The following is a 12,530-nucleotide window of genomic DNA, read 5'->3' on the forward strand; positions in this document are numbered from 1 at the left end:
ATCCGCGAGCGCGGTCCTGCACCGTTCTCGTAGCACGCTGCAGCAATCCATTGTTTGACGGCAACGCAACCAAGCCGCCCTCGAGATCTGGGGTAAGTCCATACCAGCTGCACGTCAAATGACCCCTGACACATCCATCTGGCTCTTCCAACGTGTCGTGAAGCGCGCCATATTCACAAACGCCCACCCCTCTGGCGTCAGCTCATAGCTTGCCTCAGCAAAGGCGCAACCCTTTTCCTACTGTGCTGAACCTTGCGCTGCCACCAAGCTTTGCGCCATTTTTCATCCCTTTCAACATCGTCCAGACTGGTGCCATCCGAGCTGTGCCAGTCTTCTAGACCAAGCTCTTGCGCGGCGTTTTCCGAGAACTTTTGGGCTGCCTGCTTCGCCTCGGGCGTAAAAGACCAGACAAGCAACTCTCTCTGGAAATCCCCACTCGCGGAGGTCGAGATCGTCATGATCCCGTAGATCTGGAGATTCCTTTCCTGTGCGAAATGCTCAATCGCTGCTAAGAAAGCTTCCTGCATCGACTTGTCCTGAGTTTCTTCTTTCGCTTTCTCTAGGAGGAACTCTATCGGCCTCACGACGGAGCTGACTCCTAGATCCAGCTTCCCTTCCGTCCACTGCTTGTAGTCCTTTCTGAGGATATCGCGTAGCGGTAGACTGCCGATATCCTTCTTAGCCGCGTTGATCTCTTTGTAGAACTTCCCTCTGTCAAAATCCCTAGAGACCTGCGGCGCGGCCATGATCTTCGCCTCCAGGTACTTCACAGCATATTCATCGTGGTCTGTGACTTTGTCCTTCGACTGTAGGTTCGCTGTATCGACTACAATACTCGCTAGCGCCAGCTTCGCAATTTGCGCATCCCACAACGCACTCACTGCGCTATCGTCCACCACACCACTTGCATCGTCTTGACCGTGTGCTGCACCAGATGATTGGGCCGAGGATGATAAGCCGTCCCAAGGTTTCGCGCAGTATTCCGTGACCAGACTAGTGCAGCTGCCGGCTTTTGTAATCATGCGCGGCTCGTCGCCAGTATCCCTCGGCACCTTTCCTTCGTCTTCATGGTGGTCTATTGCCCCTTGAACGCGCCCTGAGTAGATAGACCCCAGAGCGCCTTGCAGCGCATTGTGGTCGACGAGGACCCACTTGGTATTGTAGGGTGGCAGCTGGGACCCGATGCTGGAGAGGTCGGGCAGGTCGTCGAGCGTGATAAGGTGCTGGCTCTCTAAGTTGGCGTGTGAGAGGACTTTTAGAAACTCGGGGCGGATGTCGACGTCGGCGGCTGGGATGTTCGTTACTGGAATGTAGAGCGGGGTGAAGGCGTTTGGGGTGGGGGTGCTGGAGCGGATGTAGGCGTAGAGGAGGGAGCTGGTCAGCGAATCGAGGTCTACACATCAGTTCAGCATGCTGATAGCTATGGAAGACAAAGTACGTACCGGCAGACTCATTGCCTATGACAAGAGTAACTTTCTGGCTCTTCTGGATAGCAGTGTGGAGCGCGCTTTTCGCGTTGACGAGGAAGCTTCGGATTGAGTTACGTGGAACAGCCATCTCTCAGCATGAATGACTCGGAGGAGAAGCAGAGTGGGTACCAATGTATAGTCCTTTGATAGGATTAGGGAACTCGAGTAACGATTAAGCGTAAGGTCGATGATCAACAAATTGCCAGTGACATCAGATTTCAAGTCCACCGCCTCCGGCACTACCAAATCGAGTCTCCCGATCGCGTGCGCGTTTCGTGAGATCCAGCGGCTCGGCCCGCAATCAAAACATCCATCAACAATCCGCTCCACCACCCGCAACTGCACTTCCCATCAACACCACCAACACTGCACCAAACCGTCCACTCTTACGCGCCCCACGCGCTAAAACCCTCGGATCGCATGCATCACTACTAAACATCTCAACATGGACACCCCAACCCCAACCCGCCCACGCGCCCTCAGCCAAGCGAGCATCCAATACTCCATCGACGCCGCCGCGCTCTACGGCTCCGCAAGCGACAGCAGCGCGCTAGATATACCGCTTCCAGGCGAAGACGAGGACGTTGATCTGATTAGGACGGAAGACATCGATGGCCCCAGCGACTTCACGCAGAACATGGGATACTGGATGCGCACGAAGCTGCCAGTGCCGACAGTAACGGAGCCAGGGAAGCTGGAGGATGAGACGGTTGAGAGGGACTTGGAGGAGTGGGTTGAGAGTGATAGTAGTGCGGGGGAAATCGGGCAGGGGTTCGAAAATGAAGAGCGAGAGGATGGGTATGACGAGGGCAACGAAGAGAGGGGGGAAGAAATGGGAGAGCAAACCCTCGACGAGGAAGAGGACGAGCAGTCAGAAGGACGCGTCGGAGAAGAGGAAGTCACGGACGAGGAACCAGCGAACATGCCCTCTACTCGGAGTACGTCCAACGGCGCGCTCATGCAGAACTTGAACGATTCCCTCTTCGCGCCTACTGGGAAGAATGGGACCACAGCTACAGCAGACGACGACGCGAACTACTTTTCTTCGTCTCAAGTCCTGCCAGACCGCTCAGAAAGCGCTCCATCGTCTCCTTCGGCAACTCTTGGAAATGCGTCCAGGCCAACCTCAGCGGCTACGACGGCACGCACACTCCAGCCTACCGTTGAGGACTACGAGGACACACCGCGGAAAGTCACTCCAGTAGATCAGGGGTCGGTCCGAAGCGATGATAGACGTGCAAGCCGTCAACACCAGACTGATACAAATCAGATTGAGGAGCTACAGCAGCAGCTATCTCGTCAGAAGGAGCAGTCAGACGCACGAGTCGCCGAGCTAGAAAACCTCCTAGCAGCTGCTCGCACTCAGAATGAAAAACTGAATGGCAGCTGGACGAAAGCCATGCAGAACGCAAGAGCGGAGCACGAGCAGACGCTGGATTCTCAATACGTCGCATCCGCATCCGAAGTGGAAGGGCTGAAGGCGGAGATTGAGCAACTGGGAAACGCATTCGAAGAATACGAGAAGGACGCCGAGGAGCGCCTGACGACAGCGGAGCAAGCGCATGTCGAAGCTCTTACGGCAGCGAGAAAAGATCACGAGACCGTTGTCCAAGACCTACGTACTCAGCTAGAACACGCCGAGAGTAAGGCAACCGAGGCCAATAACGTCCAAGAAAAGATACTCCAAGAGATCCAGACACAGCATCAGCAGGAGCTGGTACGACAACGTGACTATCTCACAAGACAAACGCAGATAGCTTCGGCTGAGATCGAACGGCTGAAAGCACGCAACGCAGAGCTCGAAGAGGAACTTACGACCAAGGACGCTGAGCTAGAGAGGCTCCGAGCAGCTCAGTCATCAGCCACGAAAGCCCATAAAGCAGAACTAAACACACTTCGAGAATCCCTTACGGACGATCTCGACTCGCTCAAGTCTGACTTAGAGCAAGCCAATACCAGGCTATCCGCCTCGAAGCAGCTCCAAGCCGCACAAAACACCCATGCCGAGGAGCTCGAACAGCAGCGTGACGACTACGAACAGCAGATTCAAGATCTCCGATCCACAAGTTCAAGCCTTCGCACCCAGCTTCATGCAGAACACCGAGAGGCCCTCGAAGAAGCAAGACAACAGCATGAAAACGAGATTGAGGAGCGGAACTCGGCTTACCTGGGCCAGATCAAGAGGCTGAAAGAGCAGGTTACAAGTCTGCAACAACAGCTCGAAGAAGCATGCTCCGAGAACGACGCATCTCACTCCGCTACCCGCAAATCCCATGAGGCGGAGCTGGCGCAATTGAAGGCCACTTCAGAAGCCCGAATCGCGGATCTCGAGCACCGCCTATCAACAGCGCAGCAGCAGCGCGACGAAGCGCTCACGCAACTCTCAGCAAAAGACCAACATCCCACAGCCCAGCCCCCCACCCCCTCCTTCCCACCATCCACTATCCCAGACCCCCGCATCGCGACCCTAGAAGCCAGCCTCACCTCCCTGCGCCAACACCTAGATAGCGCCCGCCTCGACCTCTCCCGAGCGCGTGACGACCGCCGCGACGCCGAGCAAGAGGCGGCGAACGCACGGCAACAAACCAAAGCCCTACGCACAGAAGCCGACGCCCAAGCCGCAGCCCTCTGGGCAAAAGAAAACGAGTTGCACGACCTGCGCGACAAGCTCGCGGACCAGCGGAGCGAGGCGTGGGCGCGGGTTGAGGCGCTGCAGGTGCAGATGGAGGGGCTAAGGGAGGGACATGAAGCGAAGATTGAAGAAATGAGGGCGAAGGCTGAGGAGGCGGTTAAGAGGATTGGGGGATTGCTTGAGGGGGAGAGGAAGGCGGGTGAGGAGGCGAGGAAGGTGGCGATGCGGTTGTCTGCGGCCCTGGAGCAATCGGCTGAACGGGTCAGGGAGCTGGAAGCTGAGCGCGAGGCGCTGAGAAATGATACCCAGCTGCTGAGGGCAGATGTGGAGGCTGCGGAGGCGGAGGCGAGGGCGGCGAGAGAGGAGGCGGAGGTGCTGAGGGGGGATTATGAGAGTGTTAACAGGGAGATGGATGAGCGGATTGTGGAGCTGATTAGGACGAAGGAGAAGGAATGGGCGGCCCGTTTTGAAAAGCTGTGGAAGGAGAGGAAGATGATGGGAAAGGCGCTGATGCATGAGTGGGGAAAGGAGGAATGCGGAGTGAAGGATCCGCAGGCGTACAGGTATAAGTATGTGGAGAAGGCGTGAGATTACACTGCTCTCTTGGATGGATCGCTGGCGCACGGAGAACGTATCCGGGACTTCAGAAGGGTGTTGAGGATACTTGGTTAGGGACCACTCTCGTCTACGTCCACATGAGATCGACGTTCTTTGAGTCTTCGATCATTACGTGTACGCTGCAAAAATGCACATACGTTACTGCCCCCCTACAACAGCCCCTTCCTCGCCAGCTCGATCTTTCTCGCCGCCTCCCCCGCCTTCCAACCCCCTCTACTCGCACAAATAGCAATGCCCTCGCCCAACTCAACCTTCTCCTCAACCTCCGAGAATGCACACGGACAGTGGTGCGGGAAGTGCACGCACGAAAGGGTGCCAGGACATAGGTACTTGTCACAATACGCTAGTATATAGTGTAAGCATCCGTCATTCTGGAGCCTGAGGCAGGAAAGAGGCAGGGCCTACCGTTGTCGTACGTCTGCCGATACCACGCAGAGTCGCTTCCCGTGTTCTGAGGTTGTTGTTGCTGCTGCTGGCCGTGGCTGAACATCTGCTCGAAGAACTGGAATTGGGCTGTTGCGGCGAGGGCGAAGCTGAGGATGAGGAGGAGGAGATCTAGAGGGGACTTCATTGTGGTTCTCGTGATGCTGTTCAGGATAGACTCTGGTATTGTATGCGCAATGATTATTACTGGTAGTGAAATCATAAAGTCGCGAAGCTGTCCTCTATATACCGGCGAAACGTCGGGCGCATCCGGAGCGAAAGAGCGCCAAGATTTCACAAAAAGTTAACGACCGCAAATCAGTTCAAGCTCGCCGCATTTCAGAGAGGATACAGTAGTCACCCACCCAGTTCAGCCATGTAAGAAAGCACACCGAGCTACGCGTAGATCGTACTAATTACGCGCACAGCATGCATCTCATGTACATCCCCGACGCCAGCGGCAAGCGCGTCTACACCCTCAAGAAAGTCCTCGACGGCGCAGTTTCCAAATCAGCACATCCGGCAAGATTCTCACCTGACGACAAGTACTCGAGGTCAGTCGCCACAGATCACACGGCGGGATATCTAAGGATGGCGATTTCGGAACATGTAGGAGGGCAAGAAGCTGACGCTTTTTTTCTAGGCATCGGGTCACTCTCAAGAAGCGCTATGGCCTGCTTTTGACGCAGCAAAGTACGGAAGATCAAGCTCTGAGAAAGCAGTCCATGAGCTAATTTGAGCGCAGATGACAAGAAGGTGCTAGGACAGTAGCTGGCTATGGGCGATCTTTGCTGGCTTGGTGTATGGCGATTGGGAGTTTGAGGTGTTCACATATCAGGCCCAAGGATTGGGTTGTTCATGTCTGATTTGCGAGGGTATTTAGTAGCGTGCTGTCTATAGAACACAAAGACCCCACACGATACCCTCCACTAATGTGGTATATCTAAGCCACAACCTTGTCTAATTTTCCTGTACTATTACGCCGCGCAATGCCATGCCGATTCATTCTCCTCGTGACAATGCCGCTTGCATTTCCCAACCCACTATCTCTTCTTCGAATTGACATTCCTCCCAGCCCCCACCTTCGGCCTTCCTCCAGCCCTCTGCCTGTCCCCCGTGAAGATTGACGGCAAATAGTCTTCATCCATGAGATCCCTCTGCCTGACCCTCTTCTCCTGGTCCACAGCCTTGACATACTCCTTCTGGTCCTCCGCCAGAATCAAACCCTGGCCCCAGCCGCCCTTACCACCTCCACTAACCCTCCCATTCGCGGATCCAGCCACAGGCTTCGGGATGCTATACCTATCCCCGCGCGTATTCCACTGCATACTCCGCTTGAGATGCATGACGAACTCGCCATTCTGGTTCGTCGAGCAGGCCACACGCGTAAGCGTGGGCTTCCCGCACCGCGCGCAGAACTGCTTGCTCATGTCTTTGTGGACGTTGAAGCAGGCGTGGCAGCGCAGCACGAAGGTCTTGAGGTGCTTGACGCGCTGCAGCTTCGGCGACAGCAGGTTCAGGTTCATCTGGAGGAGCACGTTTTGCATGGCGAAGTCGGTGGTGATGGTCGCGACTTGCATGGTTTTGGGCTCGGGGGTTGATGATGTGGTGGAGAGACTGTCGCGGTCTTGGTGCTTTTTGATGTTGGAGGGCGTTATCCAACCTTCGGAGTCGGAGTCGGAGTCTGGCCTCGATGGCGTGCTTTGGCTTTTGGAGTCGGGAGATTGGACGGGCGGCGCTGGTGCGTCTGCTGCTGTATCCTCTGGTGGTTGACCGTCTGCTATTACAGGCTCTTCGGGCTCTTTCGGATCGTTGGGCTCGCTAGACTCGTTAGATTCCTGTGCCTCCGGTAGGTCCGATATGTGCGTATCTGCGAGTGCTTTGCTGATATTGTCTGTCGGTTCTGATGTATTCAGGTCATGTGACATGTCTTCCGGTGCGATTGCAGGTTCGCTGATAGCTTCTTGTGCAGGATCGAGAGTTTGATTCCCGGCGCCAGAGGCTATATCCTGAGACAGTTCTTCGGTAAGTGTTGTTGCGGCCTCGGATTTCTTGCTTGGAGGAGGCCCATTTGTGCGTTTTTGGCCGGGAACGCTCCTCAGCCGCCAGTCTCCACCGTTGCGTTCGCACTCGAGCTCATATGCGAGGGCAAGGATCTGTATATCTGGTCTGCTTAACACAGACAGGTCTCCAGTTCGGCGGGCAAAATCCGTGATGACTTTGATACTGGCTGGACTTGGCTCTCGTAGCGTTAGAAATGGTAGTAGGGTAGACTGGACACGATTTCTTGTAGTTGAATCCCGGATCTCCGATATTATTGCAGGCGTCGTTACTAGAATCTCTGCTTGAGATAGCAGGGTAGATACTGCGGGCTCATTCTTGATAATCGGTCCTGTATCCAGAACGAGAGTATGAACAGGTTTTTCTGATAGCAGGGGGCCCATTATGCGCGACTTGTCTTTGCTCGATTTTTCCTATCTGTGTGTCTGCTTGTTCAAGGTTGAATTTTCAAAGTCACGAGGTGGGCTTCGAGGTGGCTGCGCGATTTCTGCGTGGCATAAATTACCCACCGCAGATAATTTATTTCAGTTACGTAAGCCAATCGTGCGAAGTAGGGCAAGGTATCGATGTACTCCACATAGGTGTCTTGGGGCTCTCTTCAACGATTACCGGAAGATCTTTCACTCTGTGGCAGTTAGGTTGACCCGTTACTCTCATGGCCGCGGTAGTCCAAGCCACGTCGCGACTTTCGAGCTGGAATCAACCACCAAGCTCCAGCCATGGAGGCTGACAAGCAAGCCCATAAGTTACATCCTGCGAGACGACCAATTCAGCCACCCGAGAACGAGGATCGGCAGGAGAGGCTGCACCGCTAGCCGCATGTCTCCTCAGCGAAGACACTCGACAAACCGCACGCTAAGACTGAAAGGAGATCAAATGTCACCATCGATGCGCCGCCGACGCGAGAGGAGTAAGAATGATCGCGAGATGTTGCGATCTGGTCGCAATCTATCCGGGTTCTCAAAGCGTACTGGCGGTACTGAAGGAAACTCGCTCGATGGATTCCTCTCCTACCGCCCGATCCACAACGAACCTCTATCCTCACCACTACACAGCGCCTCCTACCAAGTTACCTACAGCCTCTAGCGACGTCCGATGAATAGTCTGCAGGCGGCATCAAGGTATACCCGTTGCTGGTACAAGATTTGGTTGGCTCGAAAGCCGCGCATGCCCATACGTTGGCCAATGATTGCTCTTAGACAATGTTTGTGACACAGGGAAACCACTATGCAGGTTATCCATCGGACGTGGCCAGAGACTTTCGATGATCCATACAGCGCCTTTAGTGGGTTAGCTCTGGGTCTCCCATCAGGAAGTTCCCTGCTGGCGTCAGGACAGTTGGTCAGGACCACGTTACACAAGATTGGGCGACTTGATATCAAAAAGCGATACAAACTCAACAAAGAGATGGGTTAAAAGTAACTCCGACACGGAAGGTGCGGACAAGGAGAGAAAAAGAATGGACAGGGAGGGAAGCTGGAATTCAAGAAGAAAGTAATCGGGCGTTGGAGCAAGAGTTGGCCGCTTGCCTCGGCCATTCAACGGACCTTGGTGAGATTGGCATAGGGGATACGCGTTTGAACAAGCTAGAGAAAACGGACGAATATCTCTGGTGAAGAAGTCATGTGTAAGAGAATCGCATGCGAGAGAAGCGAACAAGAACTCGATCCTTAGTAAGAACTTTGGCACTTGAACTTACATGAAGCCGGATTCGGTCATCGACCCCTTTCAGCCAAAGAAGCATATCAAATGACGCTCCAACGCGCGTCCATAGCAGCTGATATGCGTCTACTGAGTCCTTACCTATCACCGTCCAAGACTACGACAAGCCGTTACAATCAACCTACGTTCCGAGGAATCAGACCGTTTGAAATGTCTCGGGAAAATTTTCTCTATGCAGTCGACCACTCGCTGAACATGCTGCGGCATACCGGCTACTACGAACCTCCTTTATAGCTAAGGGTAAGGCGCTGAGCTTTTATGAGTTGGGCTCAGGTATTTAATGATTGGCTCAAGGCCGCCTCTACCTCCCAGCGTCGATCATGCAGGTCACCGCAAGCCTGATGCATGTTGGTTGTGTTTCACTCCATAAGTTGCCCAAGTATCGTCGAGTTCACGGACACTCTGATACCCTAGCCCCAGATACGGGCTCCTCGTTTTTCCGTTGACATCCGCACATCGTCCCCACTCTGTCGCTCTCGTTACACCACATGTTATACCGAGATGTTTGTCTTCTGAAGGTCTCCCTTCGTATAGGTGTCCTTTGAAAGTGGTATCGCCCTCTTGTCTTGGATCCTGGCCGAAGCTCTTACTGGAATCGGAAGTTTGATCCGCTTCCGATGACTTATGGCAATCCTTCGTCTGCGGCTTTTGTCGGATCTCTCAGCCAGATTGGTGGTACCAAGAGGCAGAGCGAAAGAATACTGACCGACCAGCGAACCATGGTTAAGCAGAAAATGGGGCGAACTCTTCGAGGGGGCTGTGAATGCAACGGTGTCGACTACGCCCCGTCTAACCCTGACCGCCTGACGAGCTTTCTGTCACACCTCGTTAGCGGGATCCTAGAAAGAGGCTGTGTCCGTCGCTGAAAGTACTTCAAGCACACTTCGTCCACATCTTTCAGATCCAAACAACTCCGTCACTTTCTCAGTTGTTTTTCGCTACCCGCTTACTCATCGTAGCCTCGCGCTCCCGACAGACTGGTAACCATCCACGGCAAAGATAGAGCGGCTGTTCCCTGCTCGTTCGCCAAAAGCAATTCAGCTGGATCGCTTGTCAAGCTCTGGGCTTCTAGCTTTCTTTATGCGTCGCGCGCGTCTCGTTCAATTGTTGAGCCTCAAGTCACACAGGTGTTTTCTTAGCACGTGCATACATCTACGTCAAGTTTTTCGAGTCCTGTTCGATTTCGCATGTTTCTCGGATCGAATACTCTCTACGCGTTGCCACAAATGCTTTAAAATGCCAGAAACGCAGCGTTGCATACACCCTCCACTGCTTAGTCACGAGACAAGCATAGGCATAGAGCCTTCCGCGGCACCATCGCGGGACGATTCGATACCGTACCGGTTGTGCCGTGCGCCATGTCGCTCCGGATGCCTCTTACTGGCGGAGTGGTTAATCCCAGGCCAGGGTTATTCTGTGGGGGAGCCGTCACACCAGTTTGCCCAGAGGTGGTCGGTACTGACAGCTGGCACAACCGCTCGCTGACGCCGGGTTAAGGTGCGGAGATCCTCCCTTCCCAATTGGTTTCACCTCAGGGTCTGCCACAGTCTCTGAGCCTCGAAGAGACGTCACTTCGGCGACTCCGTAACAGCAATCCATTCAACCGCAAAGCCTCAGCATGAGATTGTATCATCCCTATCTTCGATGATCACTTTACGCGGAGATGCCGCAAACGCTCATTTGCATCCGACTATCCACATGACGAAAAGGCGGCATACTGGTTGACAGCGCCTCCATCATCATCATGGCTTTGACGCTATCTTTAACGCTAAGGCAGCCGTTCAGCTTGGGCGTCATTGTCATGAGATTGCTGCTGTCTATAGGCTGGCAGCTCCTGTCTGCTGACACCCCCGACAGCTGTGGGCACTATGGTCCGAAGACTTGTTGAGCCGCAACGCGGGTTTAAGGGGTCGCCCCAACTTTGCGGTCACTCGGTAGCAAGACCGGACTGAAACCGCACGTACCGCTCAATTAGTCACAGAGTTCTGAACCGTGGATCCACAGACATGGCCGTGAGCGCCCTTCTGCCCTATTGCTTCCTTAGACGCTGATGGCGCTGGCTTCTACAGCAAACACAGACTCGCATCGCCTTCTTCTTGCGCATTGACGGCATGTGTCAAGCGCCTAACACCCGCAGTTGTTTCTATTTCGGGTGCTGGGGTCCGCCCCGATCACGGGGATCGAACAAGCTCGGCCCCGACGGAGCCCCTGGCAGGATGTTCTATTGCAACGGCCAAAGCATCATCCCATGGGACAGAGCCTTGCCAGAGGGGACTGAGGAGTACAGGGTTTGCTCCATGTACTATGACCGTGGCACCTTTTACGCCATCAACTACGATGCGACCAAGTATCAGGTAGGCGATGGCGACGACGGTGACGGACCTGCTTGCCCTGAGCATGGCGGCCACAATAGCCCTCACTATATGGACTGGTTCTGCCTGGGATTTCGTGATGCGGGAGAAGCACCCGATAGATGCCGCCTCTCATCGGCGACTGTACCGATCGGACAACATACATTATGCGCGCATCTATCTCGGGAACATTGGCCGGGACAATTGTTCTCCGAAATCTACCACGCAGATGACCAAAGTCAGAAAGGTGGGCTGGTTGGTGAGCTGCCTATAATCCTGGCACTCGTAGCATTCTCGATCCATCCCCAACTTCTCCAGTACGCCCTCATCAGCCAATTCTGTAATGGAGTTTGGACATTGGACCCCGACCAGCAGCACGGGCGTAAGACAAACATCAAAAGTCTACTGGTACGATCTACTCCTGACACATACTATAGGTTTCGCCAGACGCGGCATGGTCGTCACCGTTTGGTGCGCTCCCTCATCGAGCCGAGCTGCCCTGGAAGCATACGAGTTGGGTGGATACGGATGCATGTTCCACTGAGTGCCGCATCGATCGCGCAACCCGCCGCTGTCCTTCACCGGAAGAGGACCACCCACATCCCCTTGGTGCCGCTTCTCTCGCTCGTCGAACCTTCACTGCTTCCACGGCCGACAATACATACGTCCGATCTAATTACACCAGTCCGCCTTATGTGGAGATTCTATCTTTATACGTTCGTGATACTCGAGAAGAATGATCCTTTGCTTCTAGCGGTTGACATCTTTGTCTGCGCGCTGGTGCTCTTTTTAGTACCCCATTTCCTGATGCTTTCACCCTCTAGTTTGTTTGCTTCACCACTCCGTCTCCCGTGTACCGTCGATAGTATATCAGCATTTGTTTTCCTGGCAGTGAAGATATAATGCGGAAGGCACCGTATACATAACGTCAACGCAGCTTTTCTCATACAGATTGTCCTTGCTTGTAACCAATTACGTCCTGTGTCCTGTACATTCAAGCCAGCTATAGCTTAACACCTGGTCACTCCTGACCACTTACTCAACACACTACGCGGATCACCGACCAAGGTCGCTCGTCTGTAATTGTAACGTCTGCAAATGCCCACCCCGTTCTCCGTATTGATGCTCTTCTATCGTTGACATAACGCCGGCAACACATCACTATGCAGCCAACATGCACATCCCCACAGCCCCGGAACGCAGGCCTTATCCACTGCCTCCTTTGCCAACCATCAACAACCATAAAGCTCCTGC

At 54.2% G+C, this 12,530-nt stretch overlaps 6 protein-coding genes across 6 annotated transcripts; 3 read left to right on the top strand and 3 right to left on the bottom strand.

Moving 5' to 3' along the window:
- Positions 1-197: 197 nt before the first annotated feature.
- W97_02231 (uncharacterized protein) lies at positions 198-1,557 on the bottom strand (the record flags this gene model as incomplete). Its single annotated transcript, XM_007780132.1, has 2 exons — positions 198-1,393; positions 1,443-1,557. 2 exons carry the CDS (start codon positions 1,555-1,557, stop codon positions 198-200), a joined length of 1,311 nt encoding a protein of 436 aa, XP_007778322.1.
- Positions 1,558-1,914: 357 nt separating this feature from the next.
- On the top strand, positions 1,915-4,689 carry W97_02232 (uncharacterized protein; the record flags this gene model as incomplete). The annotated part of the gene is made up of 1 exon (XM_007780133.1): positions 1,915-4,689. The coding sequence occupies one exon, from the start codon at positions 1,915-1,917 to the stop codon at positions 4,687-4,689; it is 2,775 nt and encodes a 924-aa protein (XP_007778323.1).
- A 179-nt stretch (positions 4,690-4,868) lies between these two features.
- On the bottom strand, positions 4,869-5,290 carry W97_02233 (uncharacterized protein; the record flags this gene model as incomplete). Its single annotated transcript, XM_007780134.1, has 2 exons — positions 4,869-5,062; positions 5,125-5,290. 2 exons carry the CDS (start codon positions 5,288-5,290, stop codon positions 4,869-4,871), a joined length of 360 nt encoding a protein of 119 aa, XP_007778324.1.
- A 281-nt stretch (positions 5,291-5,571) lies between these two features.
- W97_02234 (H/ACA ribonucleoprotein complex subunit 3) lies at positions 5,572-5,913 on the top strand (the record flags this gene model as incomplete). The annotated part of the gene is made up of 3 exons (XM_007780135.1): positions 5,572-5,696; positions 5,786-5,835; positions 5,888-5,913. 3 exons carry the CDS (start codon positions 5,572-5,574, stop codon positions 5,911-5,913), a joined length of 201 nt encoding a protein of 66 aa, XP_007778325.1.
- Positions 5,914-6,185: 272 nt separating this feature from the next.
- On the bottom strand, positions 6,186-7,586 carry W97_02235 (uncharacterized protein; the record flags this gene model as incomplete). Its single annotated transcript, XM_007780136.1, has 1 exon — positions 6,186-7,586. One exon carries the CDS (start codon positions 7,584-7,586, stop codon positions 6,186-6,188), a length of 1,401 nt encoding a protein of 466 aa, XP_007778326.1.
- Positions 7,587-11,141: 3,555 nt separating this feature from the next.
- On the top strand, positions 11,142-11,820 carry W97_02236 (uncharacterized protein; the record flags this gene model as incomplete). The annotated part of the gene is made up of 2 exons (XM_007780137.1): positions 11,142-11,658; positions 11,714-11,820. The coding sequence occupies 2 exons, from the start codon at positions 11,142-11,144 to the stop codon at positions 11,818-11,820; spliced, it is 624 nt and encodes a 207-aa protein (XP_007778327.1).
- Between the last annotated feature and the right edge of the window lie 710 nt (positions 11,821-12,530).

Source organism: Coniosporium apollinis (assembly GCF_000281105.1).
Source record: "Coniosporium apollinis CBS 100218 chromosome Unknown supercont1.8, whole genome shotgun sequence".
NCBI lineage: Eukaryota > Fungi > Ascomycota > Dothideomycetes > Coniosporium > Coniosporium apollinis.